The following is a 22,759-nucleotide window of genomic DNA, read 5'->3' as shown; positions in this document are numbered from 1 at the left end:
CTCTATTTTAAAAGAAATTACAAGCTATTGAAAATTTTTAAGTAGGAGAGGTGACACTGTATTTGAATTGTGAAAAAACCAATATGGCTACAATGTGATAAGAGAAAAACCAAAAAGGCATTATGTCATAGAGTCAACAGAAAATGCATAATTCAATAAAAAGGTAATGGTTAATAATGTCAAATACATAAAATAGGAATCTTCGTTATCCAAATTTTAGATCATAATCAATATGGCTCTACTGTGAATTCTTACTTTTTCAATTACTTGTGTTTATGTATACTTACTTAAAGTATTCATCAGAAGGCCATTGTTGTCATGAAATCTGTTATGACTGGCATCTATATCTGGAATCCTGGATTGTGACATGGAAGACATGTTAGGATGTACTGAGGTATAATTCCCTGCATCAGAATGAGAGGATTTGCACTCTTCATCTTCTGAGTCACTAGAACTATCCTCACTACTTGAAGATGATGAACTTGTAGAATCTGATGAACTATCACAACTACTCATCTGGTCCATTAGACTAGCTTCTGCCTTCAATTCTGAAAATAAAGCAGAAATGAATAGATAGATTAAATAATGTTAAATAAATATAATAAAATGTGAATGTATTAGTTTCTAAGAAACTGTTGAAGAATAAATAAAACCAAACATACATTTATAGCATTTAGAATACTTTATTTTAAAAATTCCTCTACCATTAAACCATACTTCCATGATAGGATTATGAACACTAAAAGATATAGACAATGTCTAAATCAAAATTCTACATTTATTTATACCACTGTACTTATATATACAAGTAACTCAAATATCAAATAAATGATATTAAAAAACTAAAACTATAAAAATTAAACTCTATTTTGGCAGAAATTGTCTTTTAATTCTTTTTTATTTTCTTAATACATACAATACAATGTGATAACATAACAGCCTGGTTGTCCTAGAGAACATTCTGATGAAGCATCATTACTTAGAATTCTCCCCTGCCCCTTTAATGGGGATTTAAAATATCCTAAGTATTTTTGAAAAGCTAGTTCCCATTATAACTTTGTTTATAAATATTTCTGTAGATAAAAAGAATAATAATAGCTGGGCATGGTGGTTCACACCTGTAATCCCAGCAACTCAGAAGGCTATAGCAGGAGAATTGCTTGAGCCCAGGAGTTTGAGACCAGCCTGGGCAACATAGTGAGAGCCTGTCTCTGAAAAAAAAATAGAAAATAAAAATTAGCCAGGCATGGTGGTGTACTCCTATAGTCCCAGCTACTCAGGAGACTGAGGCAGGAGGACTGCTTGAGCCCAGGAATTCGAGGAAGTAGTGAGCTAAGATTGTGCCACTTCACTCTAGCCTGAGTGACAGAACAAGACTTCATCTCTAAAAACAACTATGGCAATAATGTTGATGTTTCCTTTGGTAGTGTTTTTTGAATTCCTTTTAAGACAAAAAGTTTATGGTTGGAAAGGTCTTCAGCTATCATTTAGATCAACCTCATAATTTTATTAATAAAAATGAGGGAATGGAGGGCCAGAAAGGTCAAAATTTGTCAGCTATTTAGGGGTAGAGCCAAGTCTACTAACACTCAAGTCAATATTTTTCTACTGTATTATAAAACTTATCAAATAATTGAACAAAAAAAAATTTTTTTTTTTGAGACAGAGTCTTGCTTTGTTGCCCAGGCTAGAGTGAGTGCTGTGGCATCAGCCTAGCTCACAGCAACCTCAAACTCCTAGGCTCAAGCAATCCTGCTGCCTCAGCCTCCCGAGTAGCTGGGACTACAGGCATGCGCCACCATGCCTGGCTAATTTTTTTTCTATATATATTAGTTAGCCAATTAATTTCTTTCTATTTATAGTAGAGATGAGGTCTCGCTCTTGCTCAGGCTGGTTTCAAACTCCTGGCCTCAAGCAATCCACCCGCCTCGGCCTCCTAGAGTGCTAGGATTACAGGCATGAGCCACCACACCCAGCCTGAATAAAATTTTTTTAAATAAAAAATTCTTAGTGAATAATATATTCAGTTAACACACTTCCATTTGATGTCATTTTAATACATTACTATATTAAATTAACTAATAATTTCTAGCCCACTTTCTTATCCTCCTTATTAAAGACACATTGGCTTTCTTTCTATTATTTGATCACATTAAATCCATTTCCATCTTAAGTTCTTTGCACTAGCTGCTTCTTCTGCCTGGCATATTCTTCACTCAGATGTTTTTGGTTGTTTGTTTTAATACATAACTTCCACACAGCAAAATTCATAGCTAGATGAGTTTTAGAATATATAAAACCACCACTGAGATCAAGCTATAGAACATTACCATTCTCATGAATGTTCTACTGTGCTCTTTTCCAGTCAATACACCCACCATTTTGAGTTCCATTACCAAAGATTTTTGTATGTTCTTGAATTTCACATAAATGGATTCACTCAGTATGTACTTTTTTGTGTCTGCCTTTTTTACTCAACATGTTTTTTTTTTTTTTAATTTCGGCATATTATGGGGGTACAGATTTTAAGGTTTCAATAAATGCCCATTTCCCCCCCTCTCCCATCAACATGTTTTTTTGATATTCATTCATGTTATGTTTAATTTTTAAATTTTTTCCTTTTTTATTTTATTGATTTACAATAATTTACATATTTATGGAATACATGTGTTTGTTACATATATAGAATGTATAACAATCAATTCAGAGTATTCTGGGTATCCATCACCTTGAGTGTTCATCATTTTTATGTGTTGATATAATTTCAAGTTCTCTCTTCTAGTTATTTTGAAATATACATAATATTGTTGCTAACTATAGTCACTCTAGTCTGCTATCAAACATTAGAACTTATATATTCTAATTGCATGCTTGTACCCATAATCAACCTCTTTTAATCTCCCCTTCCCCCATCTCAGCCTTTTCTATATATCATTCTACTCTCTATGTCCACCAGATCAAGTTTTCTAGCTCCCACATATATAAGTAAAGACATGTGTTATTTGTCTTTCTGTGCCTGGCTTAATTCATTTAACATAATGACTTCCAGTTCTATCCATGTTACTGCAAATGACATGATTTCATTCTTTTTTATGGCTGAATAGTATCTCATTGTATATACATACCACATTTTCTTTATCTATTTGTCTGCTGATAAACACTTAGGTTGATTCCATATCCTTGCTACTATGAATACTGCTGTGCTAAACATGTGAGTATAGGTATCCCTTTGATGTATTGATTTCTTTTCCTTTGGATAGTACCCAGTAGTGAGATTGCTAGATCATATGATAGTTTTATTTTAGTTTCTTGAGAAATCTCCATGTTGTTTTCAATCATGGTTTTACTAATTTACATATTGAATGAATTTGTAGCTCATTCTTCTCTACTCATATGATGTTCCATTGTAAAAATATACCATAAGTTGGTTACTTAGTTCTATTTATGAGTATTTGAGTTTTTAGTTCTTGGCTATTATGAATAAAGTTTTTATGAAAATTCTTCTACAAGTCTTTTGGGAATGAATATATGCATACATTTCTCTTAGATAGAAAGTTAAGAGAAATCTCTGAGTCATAAGAGAGGTATATAGGTTTAATTTCATTAAAAACTGCCAGTTTTCAAAGTGGTTTTACACTCCTATGAGCACTGTGTAAGAATCATAGATGCTTTAAAACTTTCCCCACTTGGGCACACACACACTTCATATAATGAGTCTGATGGATGTATCTCATTATGTATCTCATAATGGTATCTCATTATGGTTTTAATTTTCATTTCTCTGGTAAGTGGTGATACAAAGCACTTTTTCACATGCGTATTGGTCATTTTCATATATTCTTTTACAAAATACCTGTCTAAGTCTTTTGTCAATTTTTGTATTTGATTATCTTTTTCTTACTAACTTTTGGTAGTTCTATGAGTCCCATAGGCAATGAGTCCTTTGTTAGATATACACATTGAGAATATTTCGTCCAAGTCTGTAGCTAGCCATTTCACTTTATTAATGGTGTCTTTTGATGAGATTCTAGAGCTCTGAAAGGCTCCTTCTTGGATGAGTTTAAATGTAATCTTTTCCAAAGGTTCTTTCCTTTCCAACTCTCACTGCCTGTTAGATTTTCTTCAAGACACTTACTTCTGAAATTCCTTTGGATATTTATTGCTTGTTAATTGCTAATCTTTCCCCACCCTTATCCATACCCCCAAACATAATGTGAGAATAGAAATGTTATCTTGTTCATGTTGTGTAATTCTTTTAATAAGATTTAGGATTTGATTTATTAATATTTCACTGAGAATTTTTAAATTTAAGTTTATGAGAGATATTGGTCTATAGTTTTCTTTTTCTTGTACTGTTCTTATTTGGTTTGGGTATCGGGATAATATTGGCTTCATAAAATGAGCTTAGAAATGTTCCTTCTTTTCCACTTCCTAGAAGAGACTGTGTAATGTTAGTGTTAATGTTCTTTTAAATGTCTCGTACATGTCTGAGTCTGGATATTTCATTTTTTGGTACTTTTTAATTACAAATTTAATTTATTTAATGTTTACAGAACTATTCAGATTGTCTACTTCATCTTGCTTGAGTTGTGGCAGTTTTGAGCTCTTGAGGAATTGTTCCATTTCTTCTAAATTGTCAAATTTATGAGCATAAAGTTATAATATTTCTTTATAATACTTTTTTTTTTTGAGACAGAGTCTCACTCTTTTGCCCTGGCTAGAGTGCCATGGCATCATCATAGCTCACAGCAATCTCTAACTCCTGGGCTCAAGCAATCCTACTGTGTAAGCCTCCTGAGTAGCTGGGACTACAGGCATGCGCCACCATGTCCGGCTAATTTTTTCTATATATTTTTAGTTATCCAGCTCATTTCTTTCTATTTTTAGTAGAGACTGGGGGTCTCCTTCTTGCTCAGGCTGATCTCCAACACCTGAGCTCAAACAATTCGCCTGCCTCGACCTTCCAGTGTGCTAGGATTACAGGCGTGAGCCACCACGCCCGGCCTCTTTATAATATTTTTAATGGCTACTGAATCTGTACTAAGCTCACTACTTTTCTGATTACAGAAGTGTACTTTGTACTTTACATTTCTGATATTAATGATTTGTGTATTCTGTCTTTTTACCAGTTTTACTAGAAGTTTATCAACACTATTAAGTTTTTGATGAATCATCTTTTTGTTTCATTGATTCTCTATAGTTTTCAGGTTTTCAATTTCATTGATTTCACTTATTTTTATAATTTTCCTCTTTTTACTTCTTGTGGGTTTAATCTGCTTTACCTTTTCTAGTTTCTTCAGGTAGGAACTTATAAGTATTTAATGTCATAAATTTCCTGCTCATCACTTCTTTACCTATATCCCACATATTTTTCGATGCTGTATTGATATATTTAGTTGCATTATTTTTAATTTCCTTTGATTCTTCTTTAATCCATGGATTATTTAGAAGTATGTTATTTAATTTCCTAGTGTTTAGATATTTTTCCTGTTGTCTGTTACTGATTTTTAGTTTGATTTCATTATGATCAGAGAACATAGTCTGTATGATTTCAATTTTTATAAATTTAATGAGATTTGTTAATAGCTCAGGATATGGTTTATCCTGATAAATATTTTATGGGCACTTGGAAAAAAAGGTGTATTTTGCTACTGTGTGGAGTGTTATATATGTGTCAATTAGATCTTGTTGGTTGATTGTGTTGCTCACATTTTCTATATTCCTATTGATTTTCTGTCTAGTACTTCTAGTTCAATTGCTGAGAGCAGAGTGTTGCAGTACCTGGGCATAACTGTAGATTTGTATATATCTCCTTTCAGATCTACCAGTTTTTGCTTCATGTATCTTGCGGTTCTATTATTGGAAATGTACACATTTATGTCTTCCTAGTAAATTAATCCTTTAATCATTATTAATGTACCTCTTTGTTTGTAGTAATTTATTTTGCTCTTAATTCTAACTCCTGGCTTCAAGTGATCCTCCCACGTTGGCCTCCCAAAGTACTAGGACTACAAGCATGAGCCACCATGTCCACCCTCACACGTGCTTTTTTAAATTAATGTTTGCATGGTATATATTTTCCATCCTTTTACTTTTAAGCTACCTATTTCATTAGTTTTTTCTTAAAAAGCATATAGTTTAGTGTGTTTTTTATACACTCTGCTAATTTCTGTCTTTTAATTGGTTTGTTTAGACCATTTATATTTAAGGTAATTATTGATATATGTTAGGGCTTAAGTGTATCTTTTTATTGTTACTATTGCTTTCTGTTTGTTTCCTCTGTATTTCATTCCTCTAATTTTCTTTTCTTGCCTTTCTGTGGGTTACTTGAACTATTTTGGAATTCCATGTCAATTAATTTATAGTGTTTTAAAAGGTATCTTTTTTACATTTTTCTTAGTGGTTATTTTGGGTTTTTCATAATATGTATATGACTTGCGATTTCAAGTAAGGTGTGAAAACCTTGCTATCATTTAAGTTCTTTTCCCCCCTCCACTTAAGATATCATTTTCTTGAGTATCAGAAGGTATTATAATATTTGTTTCAGCCATCACATATGACTTATAAAAGTTGTGAGGAAAACTATACTTTATTTTATTTATTTATATGTCTCCTCTTTCTGTTGTTCTTTCTCCCTTGCTAATACTCCCAGAGTCCTTCTTTTATCACTTCTTTTCTATTCAAATAACTTTCTATAGCCAAAATTTAAGCATAGTATTCCAGCAACAAATTCTTTTAGTTTTCCTTTCTAAGGAAGGCTATTTCTCTCTCATTACTGATGAAGCATATTGGCAGATAAAGAATTAGCAGTTTACATTTTTTTCTTTTATTAATAGTACTTTAAAAATATTGTGCCACTTCCTCTGGCCTCCACAGTCTCAGATGAGAAATCTGATGTTATTTGAATGGCATTCTTCTATAGATAATGTGTCGTTTCTCTCTTTTTTCAACACTTTTCTCTTTGTTTCTAGTTTTCAGATGTTTAATTACAGTGTACTTAGCATAGATTTCTTTGGGTTTATCCTATTTGGGATTTGTTCAGCTTACATGTGTAGTTTTATGTCTCTCATCAAACTTGGGAAGTTTTCAGGCATTTTTTCTTTAAATATTCTTCTAGCCCTACTCTCCCTCATCTTTGAGACTCCAGTGATACAAATATCGGATCCTTTGTCATTCTTTCACAGATTCCTAGAGCTCTGCTTCATTATGTTTCAGTCTATTTTTTGTTTTTAGACTGGGTGAATTCTATAAATACTAAAGTTCAATGATTCTATCCATTCTCTAGTATTAAGCCCATACAGTGTGTTTTATGTGGTTATTGTATTTGTTATTATTCTATATATTCCATATTCTAATTATTCTATAATTTCCATTTGATTCTTACTTAAAACTTCTATTTCTTTGATGTGATTTTTCTATTTTTTCATTTGTTTCAAAATAATTTATAACTGAATTAGATTTGTGATAGTAGTTTTTTTTTTTTTTTTTTTTTTTTTTTTTTGAGACAGAGTCTCACTTTGTTGTCCAGGCTAGAGTGAGTGCCGTGGCGTCAGCCTAGCTCACAGCAACCTCAAACTCCTGGGCTCGAGTGATCCTTCTGCCTCAGCCTCCCGAGTAGCTGGGACTACAGGCATGTGCCACTATGCCCGGCTAATTTTTTATATATATATATATCAGTTGGCCAATTAATTTCTTTCTGTTTTTTTTTAATAGTAGAGACGGGGTCTCGCTCTTGCTCAGGCTGGTTTTGAACTCCTGACCTTGAGCAATCCGCCCCCTCGGCCTCCCAAGAGCTAGGATTACAGGCCTGAGCCACAGCGCCTGGCCTGTGATAGTAGTTTTAACCCTTTGCACTCAGATGTCAAGTGTGGATAATGTCAAGTGGATAATGAGAAAAAAGCAAGCGAGTTGCAAAGGGTTAAGATCGTTTTCAGATAATTTTAACATCTAAGTCATCTTAGTGTTGGTGTCTGTTGATTGCCTTTTCTCATTCAAGTTGTGATTTTCCTGGATTTTAGTATGATAGATAATTTTCTTTTTTGTCATTGTGAGTGTTTTGTTTTGTTTTGTTTGAGATAGGGTCTTACTTTATTGCCTGGGCTAGAGCGCAGTGGCATCATCATAGCTTACTGCAACCTCATACTCCTGGGATCAAGCGATCTTCCTGCCTCAGCCTTCCTGGTAGCTGGAACTACAGGCACGTACCACCACACTCAGTTATTTTTTCTACTTTTTGTAGAGATAGAGGTCTCGCTTTTGCTCAGGCTGGTCTTGAACTCCTGACCTCAAGCAATCTTCCCACCTTAGCCTACCAAAGTGCTAGGATTACAAGCATAAGCCACTGCATCAGGCCTTGATAGGTAATTTTCTATTGTATCCTGGACATTTGGGTTTTTATGCTAGGGGAGATCTACATCCTATTTAAATTTTTTTATATCAGCAGGCAGTCACACTGTTTAGGTTTAGCATATATATCCTTGCCTACTTTTGTGGGCTATGGTTTAAATGACAATCTAATTTACAGAGCTTTTATAGTACTGTCTTGTGCTTCTCAATAAATCTCTAGCAGCTGGGGTCCCCACTGATCCCTACTTGTGCTTCTTGAGGGAAAGAAAGAACTTCCCCAGGCAGGGAAGTGTGGTGCCTGCAAATGAGGGAAGGGAGTCTCTGGCCTAATAGGATGAAGAGTGCTTCCTGGGCCAAACAATTTTTATGTTGCGGGCTCCCCTGATTGGAGGGGAAATGGAAAGTACTTCCCAGTGAAGTCTTGTTGTGGCAGGATCTCCCTTGTCAGTGCCACCTAGTCTCAAGATGTCTTTAGATAAGAAAGAGGAATTTCAGAGTGACAGGGCAGGGAGGGGGTCTAGGAGCTAGAGGGGTATGAACAGTCTTTCTAGGCTGAGCGCTTGTTGTTGTATGATTCTACTTTTAGGTGCCTTCTGGCATGCCATATCTCTGATGGGTGAGAGACTCTCAGGCCTGGTATAGAAGGAGGGCACTTCCAGGACTGCAACCATTCATGGTGGCAGGAGCCCCTTTGTTGGTACTCCCAGCTGTGTGTCTCTGGGTAGAGGAGGGGAATCTTGGGTCCTATCTTATTTCTTAAACTCAAATTCCGGATAGCTCAAAGATGTAAATATAAAAATTAAGTTACAAAAATACTAGTACAACTGCCTGACATAAATTTAAAAAGATAATTCAACCATCATAACAGTAGTCAGTGGCACAGTAGGACCAAGAAAATATTTTATAGAATACAATTTAAGGTACATGCTATACAATCAAGGTAAATGAAGTTCCATTCTCATACAAAGTTAAAACAAGAAAGCTTTATGCTTGGATCATGTTAACTTATCATCTACAACTCCCTTTTCCCTGAGTTATGCTTCAATACAATGCTTTTATTAAGGTCTCTGCTAAAAACCTGTCACATGGAGGAACTTCCACTTGTACTGTAAAATTATTGTTGAGGATAATATATAGCTTAATGTTCCCTAGAACAAGTTCCATATGATGAATTCCTTTTAGAATTTAGTAACAGGGAAGAATCTGATTCTTTGGAACCAGTCTATCAGATAATACAAAATATGTTACTTGTGTCTTCATTTTTATATTGATGGCTAGGAAGCTTCAAGCTAAATTTAATGTTTTTATAATTAGCAAGTTTCCTTCCTCTTTCCCTACAATATCTTGATTTTCTGCTCCAGTATTTTATTGTTTTATGTATATAATGACATCATGATTCGATTCATTTTGGAAGCAGGTATGACATAAAAATAAAATTCAAGATTCCTCATACTAACAAAGGGTTCTGAGCTTGTGTCTTCCTTACTTTTTGTATAGGGACTACTAACCCATTAGGGAATTAACATCGTACTGTGCCTAGAAAGGGGCAAGTGGAATTGGGGAGCTATGTGCAAATTAGGAACACAAAGTGCAGAAGCAAATATGCTTTGGTGATCAGGGTCTCACTGATGCCACAATTACTATAACATCAACATCCAAACTGCAGCCAGAAAAAAAGTGGAGATTTAAGTTTTCTTACTTTGAAAAAAACTGTTTCTCCTTAGAAATACTTTCCTGCTGGGAAGTAAACAGTAATTTGGAAGAACTTGCCTGCTTCTTCTATTTACTCCTCATTTCCCTATTGAATTGGTAACATCTTAGACATCTATAGTCTGGCTATACATAAAGAACTCTGATAAGAAGATACTATGAAAATTGAATTTGAGTTATCACAATTGCCAAAAAGAAGAAAACTCCAGTTATACATATCTAAAACCATTTTTTGTACTGCATAATAATTTAAAAAATACAAATTCTTTTGTACAGCTATGGTCTTACTTACATACTACTCTAAATCATAAGCCATATCTTTGCCCCAGAAAAATGCATAATTACAAAAATATTAGCTCTCAGTAAAAGTTTATAGTTAGTACTACTGTTAATTAAAATGAAAAATTTCATTTAACATTTATTAATTATATCTTAAGGGACATTATATATATTTAGATTTTACCTCTTTCAATATCATCCATTGGAGATGCTGGGGACATCTTGTCTTCACATGGAGAACGTTTTACAACATTCGGAGTCCTAGTTGAATTCCACATTTGTTGCTGCTGTTGTTCTCTACGATACTGAATTTTACTGCTTCCTTCAACTCTGCAATTAAGAATATCAAAGATTGAAACAGGTATGACAGCCATGTAACAACAATTTCAACTTATAACATTACTAAAATTGACCATTTATTTTTTCCCTACACATCTTTAAAATGATATTCAAGATTAAAACATCAATTTAATTCATTATTTAACAAATATTAATATTTATCAAGTGACTACTATGTGAGTGGCATACACACAGGTACGATGAGGTATACAAATGTAAACAAAAACAAAACAAAAGCACTGCTCAAGTTTAACAGATAAGACACACAAATGACTAAATTAAAAGGAAAAATATAAGTGTACAACAGGTTCAATATAATCCCTAAATTTTAAAATTATTATTTCCATTAAACCTAAATCACTTCAACACTTTGCATTCATAACTTTAAGACATACATGTTCATAAAGGAGATTCATATGCTTTTCTCTCAATGTCTTTAAGAAAAGAGTATATAGCAAAATTATGCTTGACTTTTGCCTTTCCCGTTTCTGGTCACCGAATCCTGTCAGTTCTTCCTTCAAAAAGTATTTAGAATCTCATTTTTCTCTTCATTCTTACTCTCAAAAATCCTGGTTTATATATTTTTCTGTTTCCTAAATTTTTTTTCATTTTCCTCAGTTTCTTTGCTGGATTAATGTTCCAAAATAAAACTGTAAACATGCCAATCCCTAGTTTAAAAGACTTTAATATGTAACCACTGCCAGCATGATAATATGCTAATTTCTCAGTTAATACTGAAGACATTAACCTCAACCTCCCTTTACAGCCTTACCTCTAACTCAATATCAACATTACCCTCTACTTTCTAAAACTTATACACAGGTATAGAGACAAATCTCTGCTCTATTCAAACAGGGTCTTATTCAATAGCCCTGAATAAGTCATATGTATCGCTACTTTCAAACCCTGTTTACATCCTCATATCCTTTCTGATTAACAAAATCAGTATTTCCCAAACTTTTCTACTAGTAAGAATCATGGGAGGCATGGAGGACTGAGGTGAAGGGATATTAAAAAATAAGGCCGGGCGCGGTGGCTCACGCCTGTAATCCTAGCACTCTGGGAGGCCGAGGCGGGCGGATTGCTCAAGGTCAGGAGTTCAAAACCAGCCTGAGCGAGACCCCGTCTCTACCATAAAAATAGAAAGAAATTAATTGGCCAACTAATATATATAATATAAAAATCAGCCGGGCATGGTGGCTCGTGCCTGTAGTCCCAGCTACTTGGGAGGCTGAGGCAGGAGGATCGCTTGAGCCCAGGAGTTTGAGGTTGCTGTGAGCTAGGATGATGCCACGGCACTCACTCTAGCCTGGGCAAGAAAGCGAGACTCTGTCTCAAAAAAAAAAAAAAAAAATAGAGTTCCCAGGCTCCTTCTCTGATCTGAGGTTGGATTTGGGAACTCATATTTTTAACAGGCACTCAAGGTAATTATTTTTTGTTTGTTTTGTTTTCTAATTTCAAAGTATTACAGAGTACAAATAATTCTGGTTACATTAATCACTTTTATAATGCTTTAGTCATGGTTGTAAGAGTGCCTGTCACCCACATATTATACATTGTACCCATTAGGTGGGTTTTTACCCATCCCTTCCTCCTCCTTGGTTCATTTCCACCAAGTTTTACTTCCTTCTATGCATATGTGTGCTCATCAGTTAGTTCCAATTTAGTAGTGAGTGCATGTGGTGTTTATTTTTCCATTCTTTAGATACTTAACTTTGGAAAATGGTCTCCAGTTCCATCCAAATTGCTGCAAAAGGCATTAATTAATTCTTTTTTATGCCTCAGTAGTACTCCAGGGTATACATATACCACATTTGATTAATCCACTAATGAATTGATGGGCATATGGGTTGATCCCACATCTTTGCAACTGTGAATTATGCTGCAATAAATATTTGAGTGCAGGTATCTTCTTGATAAAATGATTTCTTTTCCTTTGGGTAAATGCCCAGTAGTGGGATTGCTGGATCAAATGGTAGGTTGACTTTTAGTTCTTTGAGGAATCTCTATACTGTTTTCCATAGAGGTTGTACTAATTTGCAGTTCCACCAACAGTGTATAACTGTTCCTTTCTCTCTGCATCCATGCTAGCATGTACTGTCTTTGTACTTTTTTTAAAAGGCCATTCTGACTGGAGTAAGGTTATAATTTATTTCATTAAACCACATACCTTGTTTTTTTTACAGTGATGCTACTGCGGAGTTTTTCTAGTCGACATTTTCCAGCAGCATGGTTAATAATCATGGTGGTTTTAATTTGCATTTTCCTGATGATTAGTGACATTGAGCATTTTTTCATACGCTTATTGGTCATTTGTCTATCTTCTTTTATAATGTCCCCTTAAGGTATATCAATATGGCCTTCCTGAATGTTCCAATCTACCACGACCTCTCCTTTCTCTTAATTCCCAGAGCAATTTTGTCTATACTATTTGTATGGCTTTTAGAGAAAGTGACTTTGTATTACATAATAAGTTATGTATCACTTATTTCCAAAATGAATTGGAGATGGCTGTATTCTCCTATTGACTTTAATGGAATGGTCTGTTAATCCAATTAAAATCCAGAAGTTTTGAGGTTAGTGTTTGTATAGTAAACTTTCCTTTTTCTAGTGCCTTATATATTCTAGGTGCTCAATAAATTTTTACTAATGAAGATGAAATTATTTTGGGGAGTGTATAATACTTCCTTTTAGTCCAGTTCTATGGAAGTATCTATAATAGAATAAAAATATATCTATACCTATAGAAAGCATTTAGAAACAAAACAGCTTTTATATGTCACAGGGTAATGTGGCAAAAGTTTTTGACTTAGGAGCTCCACTAAATTTAAACTTAGAAAAAGATTAAAACATTTTTGTACCCGACATAAACAACCCTATATAATAATGTGACTTAATCCAGTAACTTTTCCCACTGACAGTTCCTTAAAAATTTATGTGTTGATAATATAATTTATTTCATTAAACCACATACCTTGTTTTTTTTACAGTGATGTTGCTGCTGAGTTTTTCTAGTCGACATTCTCCAGTATCATGGTTAATAATCAAAATGCATTCTCTTAAGTAAGGTTTCTTTGAACCTTTGAAAACAGTTACTGGTGGAGTTGAACCCTGTTTAAGAAGTTAATTATCATTATTTGAAATTTACTGTAGAAATTTAGTTGGGAAGCCCTTTGAGATCTTCTAATATTGTGTTTCTCATTCCATATTATACTTCAAGTAACCTATAAACTACCTAAGTTTACTAGCCTGTCTCCAAAGAATGTGATAACAAAGACAGAGATAAAGAGAGGCTGAGATCTCAAAGCTACTGTCACTGAGGAAAAAGAAAAAAGGAGGTACTTACCCTGAGCCAGTAAAGATTTGTTTCACTGGCCTATAATGGGCAATTGGGATTCAATTTTAATACAATCAATATATTTTATGGATAAGGAAACAGAAGCCTTGAATTATATTTCCTACCTTTTCTCTTCTTCCTTATTGCTTTGTAAGCTTACTTTTTAAAATCTGATAGTTTCTTCAAGTGTTACCTCTCTATTTGGATTAAGGAAAATGAATGTTATCAAGAAACACTTGTTACACTACTGATTAGTTTTTAGCATCATTAAAAGTGAGGCAACCAGACATTATGTGCTTCATGATGTGATATAAAAATATACAGTATCACCCATAAAATAGCCTTGCCAAAAAGCAAACATACAAAAACCTCAAAGAATTTAACTATCATCAAACCCCATATAATCTGTCATCAAGCCTGCCTTTACATATATAACTACTAGTCTATAGGAAATATGGGGAATAGATGAATAAGTTAAATAACACCAGATGGAAGTAATTTGAAATCCAGAATATTGGTATATTCTTTAGGACATATAATCTGGTTTCTCTAACAAACCAATGGAATAAAAAAGGGAAGGGACTTTTATAGAATAAAAGAGACAAGAAACATAATATTCAAATACAATGTGAGAATCTTATTTCAATTCTGGTTAGGACATTTTACAATGTCTGTAAAAAGACGTTTTTGAGATAAGCATGAAAATGTGACTTGGACTAAGTGTTATTATTAATTCTATTATGTATAATAATACCATAGTATGTAGATAAAAAGAGAAATATCCTTATCAGGTAAAGATACATAAATAAGCATTTATGAAATAGCATAAGGTCTGGGATTTTCTTTAAAATACTTCAGAGAAAAAAAGCAGTAGGAGAATAGATTAAAAAAAAAAGTAAAATGTTGATAATAGTTGAAGCTCAGTAATGAGGTACATGGAGTTCATTCTACTATTCTATTTTATATAATAAAAGGTTAAAGAAACCTAGATCATTGCTAATAACAAACATCTACTTACATGTTCTTCCTCACCCTTTGTCCCTGACACTTTCAAACCTGAAGGAATTTTATGTTTACCAATCTTTTGCTTTATCTCAAATACATGTATCTTTAAATAATATATTGTTTATATTTGCTTGGTTTTGAACTTTATAAAAGTATATAAATTTTTAAAAGATTTATTATAATAATTTTGTCACATACAATAGTACTGTTAGATCAAGATAGAAAAGTATATGCTTGTATCAAAATATCACATGTATTCCATAAATATGTATAACTATTAATAATGTTTACCCATAAATATTTAAAAATAAATTTAAAAAATAAAGAAAACATAAATTAAAAAAAATTTAAAATAAAAAGACTAAAAGGTATATATTAATAATATTAGTTAAAATTTATTAGATATTTACTAAATGACCACTAGGAGGAGTATGAGACAAATTTGGTGATTGAAATCACCCCACTTGGGGTGGGTTAGAGACTCCAGAGAGGTATGGAAAGAAAATGAAGAAAATGAAAGAAAGGAAAAGGGATTTTTTTTTTTTTACCTCTCTAAAGATTTAAGTGATCTATAGAAAATCAATAATATAAAACACAGAGATGAGGACATATCTGGGCTAGTTCTAGAAGGGTTATATGTGGAGCACTTAGTTGAACCCCTAGTAAGCTGGAGAGCCAGGGGCATGATTATGACAAAGCATACTGGGTCTACTTGGCTTGTAAGTAAGTTTTTCAGATGCCTTGGCTGAAAACAAAGTAACCCAAAATAGTAACCTAAAGACTCCAAATTACAGTTGATAAGAAATGTGTACAATATATTCTTCCTGAAGACATGTATATTATTACTTAGAACGGAATACATCTTAAGATTACAATGTAGATTGTTCTCTGAGCTCCTAAAGAATAATAACTAGATTATTATTTTGTTTAATTGTTCCTACTGCCTAAAGTACCAAGACCTTTACAGATAGTGAATTAATGTTGAATATGAACAATATAAACAATTTCTGGTCATAGGTAACAAATTAAATAAGCCTTTCATAATCTCTATACCTGCATTCTATACTTTGAACAAGTTTTATAGAATTAAACTTTTCCCTCATTAAATTGAGCACCATTCCTAACTTTTAAACTTTAATTTCTGTCCATTCCCTATTCCATACCCCAAGAAAGGTAACTATTAAGTACCAGACAACTATTAGGCATATGAAATATCCCTGCCTCTAAATATCTACTGAATACCTCCTTTTATGTCTGTGTTCACTGCTATCACCCAATTTCAGTACCCAACATCTTTTCACCTAGATTACTGTTATCCTCTTCCCAACTCTCCTCCCAATTGTGTTCCCCATTCTGCTGACAGGCAAATTTAATTATTTTGTTCCCATACTTAAAAATCTTTATGTACTTTAAAATTTTTGTGTATGCAGGATAAAAGCCATATTCCATAAACCTGTCCATGGTTTTTTCATCTACACTCGTACATTCTTAACCTGCCATTCTTTACAAACCACACAGAACTGATTATGGTCGGTTTGTATGAATGACTGACTTAGGATGGTCAACCAAAGGAAACACTATAAAACAAAATATAAGATAAGTGAGTTCACACCTTATTTAAGAACAAAAAAGAGTCAAGAAAGGACTCAACCATAAAACAAATGAATCAAAACAAAAATCTCAACATAGGGGAATGAAGAGAAAAAATGGATTTTTATGAGAAGTGAGAAGTAGGGATCCTGATTCAATCTTCTACATATAGCTATCCAGCACCATTTATTGAAGAGAGATTCTTTTCCCCATTGTATATTTTTGTCTGCTTTATGAAGAGAAAATAGTAGTGAGCAAAGGAATCTGGGTATTTATATATATTTAACTATAAATGGAATAAGGATAGACTGAGAATGTATAATGTAAGAGCTAAATAAGTATTTTTGACATAAAGATATTTTGCAATATAATATACTATCTTAGAAAAATGGAGGTGTTTGGCTGAGGTGGAAAGGAAGAGAAGTAGAAGGGAGAAGGAAAAAAGTGTTATTATTAAGGGATGACAAAGTATTCCAAAAATCTCATTTGATGGGGGTAGGATGAGAATGGAGGAACTCAGTTTTCATGTAAACAGAGAATTATGAAAAACAGGAAAGGAAAAGAATCAGTAATGAAATGGAAAAGTACAATAGTAGTCCCAAAGTAACAAGAGTTAAAAAAAAAAAAAAGGAGAAATCAAAGAAAGAAAATAGAAATAAGAGATGCTTGGTGAAGCTAAGAATAAAAAGAGGAAACAACAAATTAAAATAACTAGTAAAGATACTGTAAGATGACAGAAATAAAAATCAGGTATATCAATCTTGAACTAAATGCAAATAGACTGAATAGATAGAATTCTCCTAATAAAAATAGAAGTGTTAAACTGGGTTTAAAAATAAAACACAGCATATTCTGTCAACAAAATATATAATTAAAACAAAAGTCAGCTAAGTAAAAGGAAAAGACATTAAGATTCTATGAACATGCAAACAAAAAGGAAGCATAGGTGGCAATATTAATATCAGATGAGTTGGCATTTAAGATTAAAACCACAAAAACAGCATAAAAATGTGTAATGATAAAAATACAATTCATTAAAAATATAACTATAACAATTTTGTTGCTGTGGTGATTGCTTTGGGGATTTTCTTCAAGAATTCTTTGCCTGAGAGGCCAATGTCTGAGAGGGTTTTCCCAACATCTTCTAGGATTCTTAAGGTTTCATGCCTTAGGTATAAATCTGTTATCCATCTTCAGTGGATTTTTATGAGAGGTGAGAAGTAGGGATCCTGATTCAATCTTCTGCATGTAGCTATCCAGCACCATTTACTGAAGAGAGATTCTTTTCCCCATTGTATATTTTTGTCTGCTTTATCAAAGATTAGGTTGCCGTATACAGATTGTTTCATCTCTGGAATCTCAGTCCTATTCCAAATATCTATGCTTCTGGGAATATTACTCAATTCTAAGAAATGACAGCCAGCTAGCACCACTTATAATATCCTGGATTGTGCTTAAGCCCATTATCCAAAGTGAGGTGACACAAGATCAGAATAATGGGCTCCATATATACTCGCCATCAAATTGATACTGACTGATTAACACTATGGTGCTCAAAGGGTGGTGGTGTTCTCCAGGGATTCAGGGGTTGGAGGGGTAGTCCCACATCTGTGGGATATGGTGGACATTGTGGCGGGGAAGGGCATACCTCTAACTCTTGCTAGGGAGAGGAAAAGATACAAAATGTAACCAAAATGTGGCCGGGCCTGGTGGCTCACACCTGTAATCCTAGCACTCTGGGAGGCCGAGGCAAGCGGATTGCTCGAGGTCAAGAGTTCGAAACCAGCCTGAGTAAGAGCAAGACCCCGTCTCTACTATAAATAAAAAAAAATTAATTGGCCAACTAATATATATAGAAAAAGAAATAGCCAGGCATGGATGACTACATGCCTGTAGTCCCAGCTAGTTTGAGGTTGCTGTGAGCTAGGCTGACGCCACAGCACTCACTCTAGCCTGGGCAACAAAGCAAGACTGTCTCAAACAAAAAACAAAAAAACAAAACGTAACCAAAATGTTAAGAAAAAAAGAAAAACAAACATTTGTCGCATGTGGGGAAGGTGGGAGGGGAGAGGAGGTAATGGGTACATACATACATAGTGAGTGTGATGCACACCGGCTGGGGGATGGGCACGTTTGAAGCTCTGCCTCGTGGGGGGAGAGGAGACAGGGCAATGTATGTAATCTTAACGATTATACCCCCATAATATTCTGAAATAAATAAATATATATATATATATAACTATAACAGAATATTAAACTAGGACTCTGGTCCTAAAATAGGCTGAGGTCCCAAGAATGTGATGAAATATTTTCTCACATGGGCTAAGTAAACCCAGTGGAGGGAACCAGAACAGGATCTTGTTGGAAGGGACTTTGCCAAAGAAGGTCATCTAGAGTGGCATATTAGTCCTCACACATATAGAACCTGCAGAAGACCAAGGTTTGAGGGTTAAATTTATAAGTAACCACTAGAAATGCATTGCCTGTATAACAGGAAGGATAGTTGAAGTTTCCAGGGGGCTATTTCAAAGAAGCCAACAAAAGTACTCTACAAGATAGAGTCAGCACTAAAAATATGCCAATCTCAGACAGCACCAGTGACAAATCATAACAGTCAAGTTAAGTAAACACTTCTTCTAAATTTATAGCAGCCAACCATAAAGAATTGTTTGTAAAGAAAGATGTGTAAATGCCCACTTTTTAACCAGCTTAACAGTCTTCATTCTTTTTTATTAGTTTCTTCTATTTGGTAATACCAAAGAAACCCAAGAGGAATGGAATTAGAAAGTCTACCTTATGAAAGAACCATTTGAACCTGAAGGTACTCTTAAAAGTTTAATATAATAAAAGCTCTATTTTATGGTCTGACTCTAAGCTTCGTAGGCATTTTTGCCAAGATGATGAAAGCAAGTTCATAAAGAAAATAGGAAAATCTAAATGACTTGAACTAATAATCATTACATTTCCACAAAATACTCACAGAATTAAGAACCCTGAAAAAAATTAAACCTCATACCTGTTTAAAGAAGAAAGGGGGGGGGAAAATCCTACAAAGTTTATTTGAGAATGTAATTTCCATTCTTATCACAATTGTTCAAGGACTATATACCTAGGAGAAAAAATATTTGCTCTTGACAGGTGGTAATTTAAACAACTCTTTTTCATTTCAGCTGTCTAGATGAATTATAGAATAAAGTTAAAATTAATTTGTATTATATTTTAGGCCCTTTATTAATCTGATTCGTAAATATCTTTCCATCTCCCACCCTGTCCCCATATGCACCCCCGTCTGACCTAGCCATAGTGGCATATATGTAGTTCTTCAAACATTTAACATTCTTTTGTTGCTGTATCTTAGTCTATGTCTTTTTATTTTCTCTGACAAAAATTTTCTTCCCTCTCACCTTCACCTGCATAATTTTGACTCATCTTCAAGACTTGGCGTATTCTGATGTCTTCTCCCTTTCCTATGGCTGGGATACCACTCTTTTGTGGTTCTATAAGATTCTATGTATATCTTTATGATAGTCCTTACATTTCTACATTTTAATTAGTTATTTTCTGTCTTTACCATTAAATGGCAAAATGTTTTAGAACACTGACAATGTCTAATTTACTTCTGTATTCCCAGTAGCTACCCAGCATAGGATTTACCATAAAGAAGATACATGTACATATGGCCAATCTTTCTATTTCTCACTCTTTCTTGAGCACACACTTATACACACACATATACTGAGGCATATTCTTTTTTGTACACATCTCTGGTGGGCTGCAGGGGTGAGACAGTGTTGATGGTGGTTACTGTTGCCCAAATGATTTCTTTACAATTTGAGAAATTTATAATTTACAGACTTGAAAATATAGGCCTTCTTTAGTTGTCATTCCTTTAAGAGGTATTTCAATTGAGACCATAACCAAACACATGGTAGATGGTAACTCTTGATTAAAGCAGGATATAAGTGAAGAAAAAGGTTTACTAATAAATGTAAGAATCCCTAGTTGTTTGGAATAGAAGAGCAATGCAAGGGATTATGATGGAAGGATGGCAATTTGAGAAAACAATTTTTGAAATGGCAAAGAAGAATTCAACTAAAGTTAATCTACAAACCAACCATCACTTATCAATAATACTAGACAACAGGCTAGTAGTTACTGTTGTCAACTTAAAGCTTTTCAACAACTTTTAAAATTAAGTGGCTGGTTCAGGTTTTTCTTCAATAGATATCATCAAGCAAAGAAGCCTTAGGTTACTAGAAACAATCAGAACAATTCTTCTAACAGTGTAATACAATAACTAACTTATCTATAATACCTTGTACTAAACTGATTTTTCATTTCCTTCAGTTCCTAAGGGAGTAAATGAGAAATATTCAATAAAAATTCCCCCCAAATTTAATTAGCCTTAGAAAACTATTCAGAGGCAGCAACTGATAGTCTAACATAAGAGTGAGTTCTCAATAAATGCTGTTGACTGATAAAAAATAATAAAAAAGATAGATGAGAAGATAGAGAGTTTATTTGCTTTATCGCTAACCAGGATGAGCCATAAGGGAGAATGGGGATGCATAAGGGAGAATGGGGATGGACCAGCACAAAATGCATAAGGGAGAATGGGGATGGACCAGCACAAAATTACTACTATAAAAATTAAACAAAATGAAAAAACCCTTTAAAAATTCCAAGGTTTTCTTTATATATTAAAGTATAAAGTTACAGTCTTGGTTTTCCCTGAGAATAGACAAATTTAATACAAAAGGAAAAAAACAAGCTGAATACTAAGAAATTTCTAACTGAAGGACTGAGAATAGTAGAGCATACAACACAAAGAACTTGTATTTCTATGCAAATAGTATTTGGTAGTGTTACTTGGATACATGTGGAAATTTAAAAAACAGACAAAACTTTTGGTTAGGGCCTTCCTGACCACGTCTCCTTCTTTTTCAACCTATTCCCCAAACTACTACTAAAATCCTTCCAAAAACAGAAATCTAATCATGTTACTTCCCTGCTTACAAACTTCTAATGGTTTTCTAATGCCTATGGGATAAAGTCTAAATTCTATATCACAACATAAAATGTCCTTCATGATCTGATCCCAACCTACCTTTCCAGTCTCTATACCTGTCAATCTTTTTTGTTATACTGTGATTTACTATATAGTCATTTATTCCATAAACTCTTTGTTCTTTAGCATTAAAGCCTTTCATATACTGTTCTGTGTGTCTAGATAGAATATTTCACTCTCTACCTGATAAAGTCTTACTTTTCCTCTAAAGGCTCAGCTCAAATATTGCTGGCTTTGTGAAGCCTTTCAAGATTCCACCAGGCAGAGTATTTAATTCCGCTTATGTACTTGCACAGAATTTTGTATATGCTTTGACATTAGATGTTTATATGTTTGTCACCTATAACAGATTAGGACTAGAAGGCAAAGAATATGTTATAATCCCTATGTCAGAGTATAAAAGCTAGTTCATAATAAGAATTTAATTAATACTTCTTTAGACCTCCAATTTTTTCAAATCATTTGCTATGATAGTTTTTGGAACTACTAAATGGATTAAAGTATTTTAAATTTTTTTCCTTAAATAGTTCAAAATATGGTTATTTGTTTTACTATGCTTATTAATTACTTTAACCAGCCATTGTAATATGAATTGTGTAATTTTTTTAAAATTTAGTGAGAATCCTGTAAAAAAGATCACTTTAGTCTAAATATAGAAATACTCACTTCTATATTTGGCAGAGTTATTGTCACCTGTTCACCTTTGCCAACTTCAAGGTCTCCTTCACAAGAAGTATCAATAGAAGCAGGTTTGAAATCATCTAAAAGTAGATACAAATACTGATTTTTATAAAATAGAACACCTGGTGGTTAGAAGAGTCTTCATATTACAAGTGAACAAATAAAATAGTCCAGGTTATTTCTGTATGCATAATTCTAAGAAGAGAGAAATAGCTATAGTCACAAAAAGCATTCCTCAAACTCATGCTCCCTTAGAATCCTGTTTAGACCAAGATAACTTGAATAACATATTCTACTGCTAAATAATGTCAGTGTTTTCACAACTTGCCGAAAAACTGATATAGGTAGACCATTTTCAATGTTCAGTCCTTTTCTCCCATAATGTTTTCTTAAACTACCTATGC

General features: G+C 33.6%; 1 protein-coding gene across 1 annotated transcript in view; it reads right to left on the bottom strand.

Annotated features, from left to right (window-relative positions):
- The window catches only part of EAF2 (ELL associated factor 2), a 45,805-nt gene that overhangs the window by 15,754 nt on the left and 7,292 nt on the right, over nucleotides 1-22,759 (bottom strand). Inside the window, exons 2-5 of the mRNA XM_012780521.2 lie at nucleotides 22,341-22,435; nucleotides 13,649-13,785; nucleotides 10,520-10,665; nucleotides 288-548 (exon numbers count right to left, since the gene is read on the bottom strand). Of these exons, the coding sequence (XP_012635975.1) occupies nucleotides 288-548; nucleotides 10,520-10,665; nucleotides 13,649-13,785; nucleotides 22,341-22,435 (639 nt within the window). The remainder of the gene's footprint in view (nucleotides 1-287; nucleotides 549-10,519; nucleotides 10,666-13,648; nucleotides 13,786-22,340; nucleotides 22,436-22,759) is intronic.

This window comes from Microcebus murinus, chromosome 1 (assembly GCF_040939455.1).
Source record: "Microcebus murinus isolate Inina chromosome 1, M.murinus_Inina_mat1.0, whole genome shotgun sequence".
NCBI classification, from domain to species: domain Eukaryota; kingdom Metazoa; phylum Chordata; class Mammalia; order Primates; family Cheirogaleidae; genus Microcebus; species Microcebus murinus.
The sequence above is the reverse complement of the archived record's forward strand: the minus strand, read 5'-3'. Positions and strand labels throughout refer to the sequence as shown.